Below are 12,833 nucleotides of genomic sequence, written 5' to 3'. Positions count from 1 at the left end.
AAATATGCATGTATAAGTCATAAGTAATTGGAAGAACTACATTGGATTGTTAAGGTGATGGCGGAACCTTAGTGCTTAAATAGATTTTCAAAACTATTTTCTTTTATTTTCTTTACTTTCCCAATTTATTTAATTGTTTTTAATTAAATTCGTTTTTAATATTTTAGGTCATAAAATCAACATCTTCCAAACTTTGTTTTCAAATAATTAATTAAGATTTGGTTTTACCATAAATTATTCATTCAATCCTTGTGGAGAACGACATTGCTAGAACTATCTATACTAAAATTATATTGTACTCTTGCAAGTATTTTAATGTTTTTTATCCCTACTTTTACATGTATCAGTACCCAACTTTTTTCGTGCAAAACTTTGGGTAATATCTTTCGTGAAAATTACATGATAGTGTTGTAAGTGGAGTAGACATGTGAAATTAGCACATGCTGTAGAAAAGCTAAATAGCTGTGAAAACCAATAAAATTTGAAATTGAAAATATAGACTAATTTATTAAAAGTTAAACGTGCTCAATGATTTAAATTTCGTTGTGATGGGGCATGATATTTGAATAGGAATATAAGCACTTCATTACTCGTTATATAAACAATGTGACAAAATATTTTATTGATCATTTTGAAGAAATTATTCATAATCTCATCATATACTTGAAAGTTTTTAGGCTTAAGATTCGGTTTACTAGGATACAAATCTAGAGAACCCAAGCCCGTAACTACATGTGTACAACAAGTGATCAGTCCACTCGACCTATTTAAGGCTGACTCAACTATGTTTCACATTGTACTCATGTGACGGCAAGCAAGGACAGCACCGACGATGGCTTGTTGACCAATACGTAATCAAAATTAGAAGAATTGAATTTAGGAGAAGCTAAAATGGGAAAGGGTCAGAATCAAATTATTGTTGAAACTGTTTACTAAAATTTTCTGTAATCGGGATAGGAACATTACTAATTCCATATAAGTTGTTTACTGGTTTAGCTAAATTGGAATGAAAGTCAATATGATTGCCAAAATGCTTTTATTCCAAATAAATTATTTTTATGTTCTTATTGTCTGCAATTAAATTTGCTTTTTATTTTATTATGACATATCATTAATGAGCACGTATGACAACTTAAAAAAAAATACAAAAAAGGAAAAGAAAAGATAATGTAGAGAGAGGAAGAGAAGGAGAAAAAGTGGGGTTTATTTATTTATTTTTTAATTTTTAAATAAGATATATTATATTTACATAGCTATGATATTAGTACAAGAAACAATAAAATTTGTGTTAGGCGTAATTACTAAATTGTCCACGTTTTTTATTTTTATTTAGTTCTTGTGAGAGGGTTAGAGTAGTAATATATTAAAATTTTAGTTGACAAACAGCGTTTTACTAATATATAGTTTAGATAATAATTAATTATTATCCCTATAAAATAAACATTCGATTAGTTTTACTCACTTTTTTATGGTTAATAAATTATTATTTTATAATTTTTTTGTTTATAAATTTTTTTTTTAGTCTAATTAATAGAAAACCAAGTGAGGCCAACTTGCAATAATAAGAACCAAGTGGGGGCATAATTGGCAAAAGAAATCTATTCCGATTCCCCACATGTCAAGGAATTCAAGTACCTCCTTCATCAAGGGAGTCCAATTCTTCCAAAATGAGGAGTTGAATTCCTAAATTCGTGAGGACTCCACATACATTTTGATTATTCAAAGTTAAGTAAATAATGGCACGTTTACGTAAGGATAATGAAAATCAAGAAGGGTATCCCGTAATCGGAATCTAATTTTGTATATTGATTCTAATTACAACACGTAAACACATCACAAAAGAGAGGGAGAGAAAGATAAACAAGCGAGCTATAACTGAACTGGACTTTGTTCTCATAATAATGACTTATTTGATATGCTCCCTAACCCCTAGATTTTCTAAAAACAAAAGTGAAATGGGGTTTGGAGATGTGGAAATGGTGCCTAAATGGTCATGATTATGTTTTGTGGGCTCTGGTTGGTTGTGGGGTTTCTCATATTTCGCATAGTGATTAGAGAGAAACTTCATGCTTAGAGAAAAGGGACTTCTAATGGTTGAAAATTTGGAGGGCATTTCAAATAAAAATTCAAGCGAAACTGTACGTGATGATATTTGTATTCGATATAACTGATAGACGATAACAAACACAAACTGGAAACAGTAGTCATGACGCGACCGAGTACTTGGTAGTGCCAATCTCATGGTAAACTTCAGTAGTTGGAAATTTCATGACAATCATCATCAATAACCTGTCGCGCCCTTTTCGTCGACGGCGTCGACGTCCTCTCAGTCCCCACCCTACTTCCCTTCACAGTCCCTTGTCTCGTTTCCGGCGGAAAATATTAAGATTTTAAGTATTATATTGTTTAGGTTTTTTATTATTTTTTTTATCACAAATGGTCATTAAAATTGACACTCACCATCAAGATGGTCCTTGAAATAGAAAATCAATCAATATAGTCCCTGAAAATAGGTGTCGCAAATCAATGTGGTTATTCCGTCATAATTCTATTAAAAATTCTATTAAGTGCTGATGTGGCACATAAATGGGTCCCATAAGTTATTTTTTCTCATAAATGATTCTTGAAATTGACCCGCGACATCAAAATGGTTCCTGAAATTGAAAATTGATTAATGTAGTCCTTCCGTCACAATTCTGTCAATTATTATATGCTGATGTGAGGCATAAATAGGTCACACAAGTTTAATTAAATTTTAAAAAAATTACAAATAGGCTTAATAATTTAATAGTTAATAAAGAAAATTGTCAACCCAAAAACTCAGTCCTGCAATCACCTCTGATCCCAGTCCACATTTCTCTACATCCTTCGCTCTCTATTCTCTAAAAAAATAAAAATTTAATACACTAATTTTTACACATTTCGATACCTTCACCAAATTGAACCTAAATTGAGATCACCTTTGGTGATGACTTGGCCGATTGCCAACGACTGCGGGGATATCACCGTTAACATTAAGTGATCAACATCCTCACAACCTTAATCTTGGAGAGCTTGTTCGACGCTACCCTGGTGGTCTGGTGATGCAAAGAATGGCAAGGTCTGCCTTGAGATAGTGAGGTTATAATCGATGTGCATCTATTGTTGGTTGAAAATTATTTCCACACCCCATATTAGGCCTTGTACCTTTGAGAATTTATGGAAGGGATCTTTCTTCGGAGTAGGCCCTACAATATAAAAAAAATTTCATCGTGCAAAAAAGTATTTAGACAACTTTTTAAATTAATTATTAAACCTAGACCTGACAATTTCTTACACAACCCATTAACACGACACATAAACAACACGTAAACAACACGAAAATAACAGGTTTCGGGTTAACACATTACACGAGAGTGACAATCGGGTAACCTGTTTCGACAAGATAAGAAAAAAGTTGTTTTGATGATTTTAATTTTTTAAACTACTTAAGAAACTTACTATAAAATACAAAAGATATAGTGGATATGTCATATGTATATATTGTTTATTAATTATTATTGTATAATTATTCTATATAAACTTTAAAAATTTAAGTTTTAATTAATTAATTATTTTTATAGTATATTATAGGCAAAGAGTGAGATTAAAAAATTATAAAACACATTAAAAATAAAAATATCAAGTAATTTAAAAATACCAAACACATTTAAAAAATTATAATAATTAATTTGCAAGTGCAAAAAATGTGAAAAAAAAAATAAGCAAATGCTCGTAATCGCATCCACTATACTTTGAGGATAGGTACATCGCCGTTTGAAAATTTAAAATCATACAAACCCTCATGAATAATATTTTTAAGGGAGTTCAAAATAAATAAAATTCATAATCATTAATATATAAGTCAAAAAAATGTGAAAGCATATATAAACACTTGTGATTGCGTCCTCTACGCTTAGACGATGGTTACATAGTTGTTTAGATTTTTAAAACCTTCGAAATCTCATGAATAGTGTTTTTTATTTGAGTGCAAAATTAATAAAATTAATAATAATTATTGTAGAAGTGTGAAAAATGTAAAAAAAATATACAATCACTCGTAATGACAAGCTTTACAACTTTCGTGCAGGGGTCAACTTTGAAATTTGACACCATAATCTATAAACCTTAGATTTAAATTTAACCGTCCATTGTCATTTACACTTTATTCTACTCACCGAATTTCATTTTTTAGATTTTTTTTTTTTTTTTGAAAAGTGATCTTTTAGTAGATGTAGAAAAATGAACGGTTCAGATTGTTGATACGATATTCAGATATTTACAGTTAACTAAAATACGAGTTGATGTTATATAGTTTCTAGAGACTTTATAAACATCGAGCTATATTTTCACTAATGGTAAAACTCTGAACATAATATCAACAATCTGAACCATTCATCTTCCTGCATCCTATAAGAGATCATGTTTTCAAAAAAGAAGATCCGAAGAAAAAAAAAACAAAATTTGGTGAGAAGAATGGAGCATAAATATAAACGGCAATCAACAGTTAAATTTAGATCTATAGGTTATGTATTGTGGAAAACCTTAGTGAAAATATCGTCAATATAACCCTTGAAGACAATATATCAAGCCAAAGTTCCAATATCATTTCCCTTGGTGATTTATGAAATTGAAGTGTTTTATTGTAAAAAACGTGCAAGGTTCCTCAACCTTGAAACACAACTCTCTTCATTTTGCATATCTTTGAACATTTGTATTTTGTAGTATGACCAATGTTTTTTCATTAGGCTCTTATTTTGGGGTATGTAAATTTGAAAGACAAATGTTTTTTTAATTTTTTTTTATTTTATGTTTTGAAGTAATATTTATGTGAAAATGTGGCATGCATATACTAGTTTATTATTATGTTTTACATTTTTTTAGGTCAAATTATGTTTTTCATTTTCATTATTTATTGATTTAAAATATATTTTTCTTAACGAATAACGGGTCGGATCATATTACTTGATAATATTAATGGGTCGATTTCGGATCAGGTCATATTATCCGTTTATTTTAACGGATGTTACACGACACAACCTGTTAAGCTATCGGGTATGACACAAACACGAGAACACACGACACGAATGTCAAGTCTAATTAAACCCACATCAACACATAACAAAATGTTTTACAGAATTGTGGCAAAATGATCATATTGATTTTGCGACACCTATTTTCAAGGACTACATTGATGGATTTTCAATTTCAGAGCCCATCTTGATGGTGTGGGTTAATTTCAGAGACCATTTGTAATAAAACCCGTAAATCTTGTGGAACCCATTTATGTGCCACATCAGCACGTAACAAAATTTTTAATAGAATTGTGACGAAAGAACCACATTGATTCGTGACATCTCTTCTCAGGAATTACATTGATTGATTTTCAATTTCAGGGACTATTTGTGATAAAAAAAAAAAATAGAAAAAACCTAAATATAATGTTTCGTAGCTCTGTAGAATAAGTTTATCATGATGTAGCATCTAAGGATTTTATAACTGTTTCGACATTCTTGTTGTTTGATCAGCTCACTCGCACCTTCTTCATTGTCGGCATCCACATCGTTAAGCCCAGCCACATTGATGTATTTTGCCTTTCTAGTATTGTCTTTTTTTAAGAAAAATTTAAACTTGAGCAGGACCGTTATTTGTTCATGCGAGATGTGTATGGATTGTTGAGGAAAAATAGAGTACACAAGCGTTTGAGAAACAAAACAAGTAAACAAATTACTTGTATTACACTCGCAAAATACTACAACACAAAAACTTTCAAGGACACATTAGAAGCTATGACACTCCATCTTTCTAGAGACACTCTAGGCCACTCACACTCCCTGGAAAGACCATTCTTACATCTAAGTTATTTTCTTGCTTCTCTTCTTGGTTGCTACTATCTTACTTTCTTAGTTTCTTGATTAGTTGCTTTCTTACTGAGCACCACACCTTATATTTATACATGTGCAAAACCGACTTACTAAGTCGGTGGAATTGGGTTCATTTCATCCTAGTCATAAGTTTTTGTTGTTCTAGAATTTTCTACAAACAAAAATATTTTTCTAGATTTTCTTAGCCTAAGGCGGTGGACTTGGCTTTTCCATCTTGCTACCTTTGTTGCTGCACTTTGCTAGAGTTTTTTTAGCATATTCCCATTATAGAATCTTCTAGAAAAATCCCATGCATGTTTGAACCAGACCAATTTAGTTCCTTTGTACCGATTGATCTTGATGGGCTGGTGTTGATCTTTAACACTCCCCCTCAACACCAGCTCATTCTTTTCTCCACGCTGAGTGGATGCTTTATCTTGAACACCCATTTGCAAGATATAGGTTTCACGTTTCTTGGCTTCGCCTAGTTGTACGCCACTCGCAATTCTGTGACACTTCTTTACGCATCTCAGCTTCAACTGCTTCTTCTACTATGGTTGTGTTGATGTATTTGGGATTTGGCTTTGGTATTCTCGTTGACCTCCTTAGTTGTGATTGTGGAGTTGATATTTCCACTTCACTAGGTCTATCTTCTTCTGGTTGTTGGTACATGCCAGTTCTATAGGATTATGAGGCACTTCTTACTTGACATCGTCACCATCAAGCAAATCCTCAGGCTCATCTGGACTTGATTGAATTTGGGCTATTTGTTCTCCTATTTCTCCTGCAACGTATCTTGAATCTATCTCGAGTCAGGCAACACTGCATTTTTTGACCACCAATAAGAAGATGTTTCTACGTCTCATTTTTCCTCTATGGTGATATGCTATGGCATCCCAATCATCTTCACTGTTCTTCTTTAAGCTGCAAGTGGCAACATTACTCTCTACATACCTTTTGAACCAGAAATTCTTCGCCATGTGGCCTTTCTTTCCACAGTTTGCTCTCAAACATATTATTCTGGGACTAACCATAATTGCTATGATACTTTGGAGCCACCCCTTGCCGAGAACTCTCCTTCATCCAATGACTTGTCAACTTGCCACCATTTATTTTAGATCCTTCACCAACATGCTTCTTGAAGCTGCCTTACTTTTGTTGGTGTAGAGCACTTCCTCTTCACCTTTTGTCGAGACCCCTCCCATTTGCTTTGCCAAAAGCTTCTTGATTGGCAAGCAAATTTTCAAACTCAACAAGTGATGGTTGGGTCAGCCATCCTTGTACGAAGCAACAAAGCTTCGGTATTCAAGTCTCAACCCATTAATAATTATTCTTTTTATCCTAGATTCTACAATGACAACACTAGGATCTAATTTAGAAATTTCATGGCAAATAGACTTTACCTTGTGAAAATATGTGCTATCGTCATGTCCCCTTGGGCCACTGATAACAGAAGTTGCAATATTGTATCGTTCCACTTTGAAAAGAGTGTGGCAAATGTGTCTCATGTTTCTTTCGATGTTTTGCTTTTCCTTATGTGCTCTAACGTGTCCTCTTCAACCGTAGGTTTTAGGGCAAACATGGCTTTGACTAGCTTGATCTTCCACTTACGCAAAGTGCTGCTAGTGTCTTCTTCCAATTGCGTAACTTCATTATAGCCAACGATCTCCCAAAGATCTTGGCCTTGTAGGTACGACTCCATGCATGTCACCCATGTGTTGTAATTTGTGTTGTTCAACTTCTTGATTCCTCCAACAACTTGACGATCATTCATCGTGTCAATAGAGCTTCAATATGCCGAACAAGATTAGCCAACAATTTTGCGAAGTACTAAACTTTGCACAGTTCTCAAAAACTTCACTAGAGCTGATCCCTGATTGTATCACTCTGATACCAATTGTTGAGGAAAATTAGAGTACACAACTTTGACACAAGTGTTGGAGAGACAAAACAAGTAACAAATTACTTGTATTACACTCACAAAATTTTACAACACAAAAACTCTTAAAGACACACTTTAGAAGATATGACACTCTCTCTTTCTAGAGACACACTTTAGACCACACTCACTTTTAAGTTATTTTCTTGCTGCTCTTTTTGGTTGCTACTCTCTTACTTTCTTAGTTTCTTGATTGGGTGGTTTCTTACTTAGCACCACACCTTATATTTATACATATGCAAAACCGACTTACTAGGTGGAATTGGGTTCCTTTTATCCTAGCCATAAGTTGTTGTTCACTTGTTCTAGAGTTTTCTACAAATAAAGACATTTTTCAAGATTTTCTTAGCGTTGGACTTGGCTTTTCCATCTTGCTACCTTTGTTGCTGCACCTTGCTAGAGTTTTCTAGCATATTCACATCCTAGAATCTTCTAAAAAAATCCCATGCGTGCTTGAACTAGATCACTTTTGTAAGGACTGATCTTAAAAGGCTGATGTTAATCTTTATCATGGATATCGGTAACAATTATTTTGGGCTGATAAAAATTGATAGGTTTTCAAATTATGGTGTTCTATTCTGAGGTTCTTGTTTCAATTTCTTTGGCAATGGAAAACAAAATTTCCTCAAAGTCGATATTACCGCACGCTTTTCACAGTTTTACCCTTAAGTTTTGATTAACAGGTGATTCTTGTAAATGCTTTACCAAACTCAACCTTAGCCAACTTTAGAATTAAATATAATTTTCGTATCTTTCTGAGGTGGGGATCCAAAAATTAACTCTAGAAATATACCCAAATTCAAATGTGACTTTAGATATAGCACCAATGTCATATATAAGACTTGTTTGGAAGTACTTTTAAAACGACTGAAAGCGGTTTTAGACGAAATGTTTTTAGGTTCTAAAATCACTCAAAAGTGTTTTTTGCAAGAAGCACCAGTCATCTAGTTTTTGTAGGAATCACTTTAATTGTTTTTTCAAAATTCACTTACATTTTTACTAAGAATAGATTCCAAAAATATTTTCACTAAAGCTGCTTTTAGCTATTTTAGAAGCACTTCCTAACGAACTCATAACCTCAATTTTTACGAAGCATTAGAAAGAGTGAGCCAATTTAAAATCAAATATGACATATTTTTCGGTGCATTGAAGAGAGTTTTGATTAACAACATTGTTATATATTCAATCATCATAACCTACAACATATTAAATCTAAAAGTTCCTAGGAAAATGACATTGCACATCCAAAATTAAATCAAAATATACTATGTCGTGGTGCTCATGAAATTCTTGTATATTCCATCGGAATAAACATGCTTATCTCCTCAAAAGAGTTATAATATACAATGTCGGTTCACTAATTAATTAAAACTAGTAATTAATGTAGTTGTCTTATCTTCATAATGCCCCTATTATATGACATAAACTCTATTCCTAAAAAACAATTATCTGGCGGTCGGTCGGCATCCAATCGAACGATGCCAGCGACTCATTTGGACCCAATCGGACAATGCCAGCTACTCATTCGGGTCCCACACGGTTGGCGCCCGCAGAGTTGCATAACCTACTACTATCGACAGTCACTAACCACTATATATAGTTGATCATGCTGAAAGAATGTGCAATTAAGCCACTAATTAAACGGAATTAGCAGCTGCAGCCGGTTTAAGTTTCTAAATTACACTCTTTGCTTCTCTTCCTGGTTTTTCTAGTGACCAAAAATGGTGAAGCTAGCTTTTGGTAGCTTTGGTGACTCTTTTAGTGTTTGCTCCCTCAAGGCTTACATAGCTGAGTTCATTGCCACCCTTGTTTTTGTGTTTGCTGGTGTTGGATCCGCAGTTGCTTACGGTAATTAACTGCGCTTAATTATTAATTTGCACTCGTCATAATTACTATATATCATAATTTTTAACATCAATCATCATGCGTGGTAAACTTGCTAAAAAGTGTGTCAACAACTCTCACAATCATGCGTTCATGATCTTTTGTGTGTTGAAATGTTAAAAGAGCGTCGATAAAGTTTTCCGAACGTTTATGTGCACGCACTCTCTTATAATAGCACACCGCAAGGCTGCACTGATGAAGCTTTTTTTAATAAAGTTACTTGCACGAGAGATTACTTGTCTAAACCAGTTAAATAAAAAGATGGCACGGGCTATGGTTATAAAGGTTAACCTATGTTAAAAGTAAATATAGTTGAACAACTGTGTATGTTGTAAATTTACAACCGTGAATTTAAACCGTTAGACAAAATTAATCAGATTAATGATTCATATAAAAAAATCATGTAGTTTCAGATATGCTAAAACTAATATGATCAAAAGTTTGGTACAACTTAGTAGTGTAATTACTTGATTAACTATTTCATAATTAAAGTGTTTAATTTCAAGCCAATTAAATTATTTTTTTATGTGTTTGCAGGTAAGCTCACAGATGCATCCTTGGATCCTGCGGGGCTAGTAGCGATTGCCGTGGCCCATGCATTTGCGCTGTTTGTGGGGGTTTCCATCGCTGCAAACATCTCAGGTGGCCATTTGAATCCAGCTGTTACATTTGGATTGGCCATCGGAGGCAACATCACCATCCTCACTGGCATTTTCTATTGGATTGCCCAACTCTTGGGCTCCATCGTCGCTAGCTTTCTCGTCAAGTTTGTTACTCAATTGGTATTATATAATATTTCCTTCAACAAATTTCATACTCGTTTGACACGTTAGATACAAGGAAAATGATTATCAATCTGAATTACATATTGTTAAGAATTCAAATGATCGATTATTTCAGTCGACATCCTAACAACATAATATGTTAGACTGTCTGATAGAACGTGGTTCTTATATGTCTTTGTATTTGGCAGGATGTTCCAACCCATGCACTCGGTGCAGGAGTAGGTGCTATTGAAGGTGTGGTGTTTGAGATCATCATAACCTTTGCTCTCGTCTACACAGTCTATGCTACAGCTGCAGACCCCAAGAAGGGTTCACTGGGAACCATAGCGCCCATAGCGATCGGCTTCATTGTTGGCGCTAACATTCTCGCTGCTGGCCCCTTCAGCGGGGGCTCAATGAATCCGGCCCGATCGTTCGGCCCAGCAGTGGCCAGCGGCAGCTATTCAAATATTTGGATCTACTGGGTCGGGCCACTTATTGGTGGTGGGCTTGCCGGGCTAGTCTATGGTGACATTTTCATTGCGTCCTATGCCCCAGTCCTACAATCTGAGGACTATGCGTAATTCATTAGCTTTGTTCATGTGATTTGTGGTTTCTTCTCCTCTTATTTGCTTCCCTGCTTATGCTTTCCTTTTGTGAGCTGTGTTCTTGCGTTCTGGTTGAGCATCTAAGATGGTACTTGTCAATTCCAGGAAAGAAAAAGAAAAAAACGAAAAATTCGAGGCTTGAATAAAAAAAATGTACATATTGTGAATTATGTTTGATGCTTTTGCGGTTTTATATGGTTGTTTGATTTACAAAATTATAAAAAAACTGGCTGAAACGATTAAATTACAAATTTTAATTGTAAACATGGTAAAATTAAATGCTGGCGAGATGTTGTCGATATACTGCTGAAATATTTGATCATTTCAAATAAGATGGTGGATTCGTGACACCACTTTTTTTACACTATTTTTTACACAAATTTTTATAGGGCCCACTTCATAATGTATTTTAACAATCCAAACCGTTTATTTTTTAAAACATCATTTATAGATCATCATTGCAAAAAATAGACAAACCAAAACCATTAAGAAATTCATTTTTAGTGAAGAAAAATGAATGAGTACTGCAAAGAAACCCTAAACACTTAATTCAATGGTCATATGGTTTCAAATCTGGGTGATTTTGGAAGACATGATCTTTAAGGGAAGATATAAAAAATAGACGATTCAGATCGTTGAACTACATTACCAAAAAAGGCCCACAAAAACATATGTCAAAAAGTAGTGCCACAGATCCGACTGTTCAAACAATTAATGACCCTTAAAATTTAGACTCTTAAACTACTATGTCAAACTAAACTAACAAATTAAATGTTCAATTGGAAAAAGTATCCAAATGTAGAAGTATCCAATCCAATAAGTAATGCTACAGAGACTAAATTTGCAAGAAAAATTAGCAAACTAAATAAAGTGTCACCAATAGAAATGAGTACTTTAATCAATGCTTAAGTAATATCCAATCATTAACTTCCATATCATTTAATTTAAAGAATTATATCTAAGTTTCCCTAACATTACCTAATCCAATAACTAAACCACTAAACCCTTTTACAATATTTTATTTGCTCTCTAGTAGATGAAAACTTCCATGAATTAGAATTTAAATAAAAAACAATTACAACATACTCTGACACAAAGAGGGTGATGAAGCCATAAAGTGTAGTGATGTGAAAAATGAGACTAAATTTAAACCTAAAAGTGCCTAAACACAAGAGTGCGCTGGTGAGCGGGAATGAACAAATTTCACACGTGATGTCAGAGCATAAATAAAGTATAGCATAGTGGATTGAGAATTATACCATCAGAGATAGTCTCCAATACCAGATTTGCCAAGAATCCTTGTTGATACGAAAGTTCAGTTGCTAAAACCTGGAAGGGCGAAAAACAAGGGTGAGTGGGCCTAAAAATAAAGTTTTATAAAAACCTTTTGGAAAACATTATAACCCCTCTCCGTAAAACAAGTATAGTTTCCAAAATATACATACTACGTATAGTGTGAAAATACTTACCGTCGCCTGAAATATCTCAAGAATTCAATACAGCTCAATATTTCGTAAGTAAACACATGACTTCGTAATCAACATAATCTCGTATAAGTAAACATCTCATATCGAGTGCTCATCGACATATGCTAACACATGAGTTAATGCAGAGGTATTCTGACATGAACAGGACTGGGTGTAACAATGATATACACTTTAGTACTACAATCATGGGAAGATTGGCGTTATGTGCAACGCATAAAAGTCCTAATTGCCTATAGCAATCTAGAACAGGACTGGCACCTACAGTGGAT

The 12,833-nt window shown here is 33.8% G+C and overlaps 1 protein-coding gene across 1 annotated transcript; it reads left to right on the top strand.

Moving 5' to 3' along the window:
- The first annotated feature begins 9,476 nt into the window (after nt 1-9,476).
- Nucleotides 9,477-11,247, top strand: LOC137711682 (probable aquaporin TIP-type). The gene is made up of 3 exons (XM_068450943.1): nt 9,477-9,669; nt 10,243-10,487; nt 10,679-11,247. Exons 1-3 carry the CDS (start codon nt 9,543-9,545, stop codon nt 11,051-11,053), a joined length of 747 nt encoding a protein of 248 aa, XP_068307044.1. The 5' UTR covers nt 9,477-9,542; the 3' UTR covers nt 11,054-11,247.
- The last annotated feature ends 1,586 nt before the right edge of the window (nt 11,248-12,833 follow it).

This window comes from Pyrus communis, chromosome 12 (genome assembly GCF_963583255.1).
Source record: "Pyrus communis chromosome 12, drPyrComm1.1, whole genome shotgun sequence".
Classification (NCBI taxonomy): Eukaryota; Viridiplantae; Streptophyta; class Magnoliopsida; order Rosales; family Rosaceae; genus Pyrus; species Pyrus communis.
This window is presented reverse-complemented; position numbering and strand designations above follow the sequence as displayed.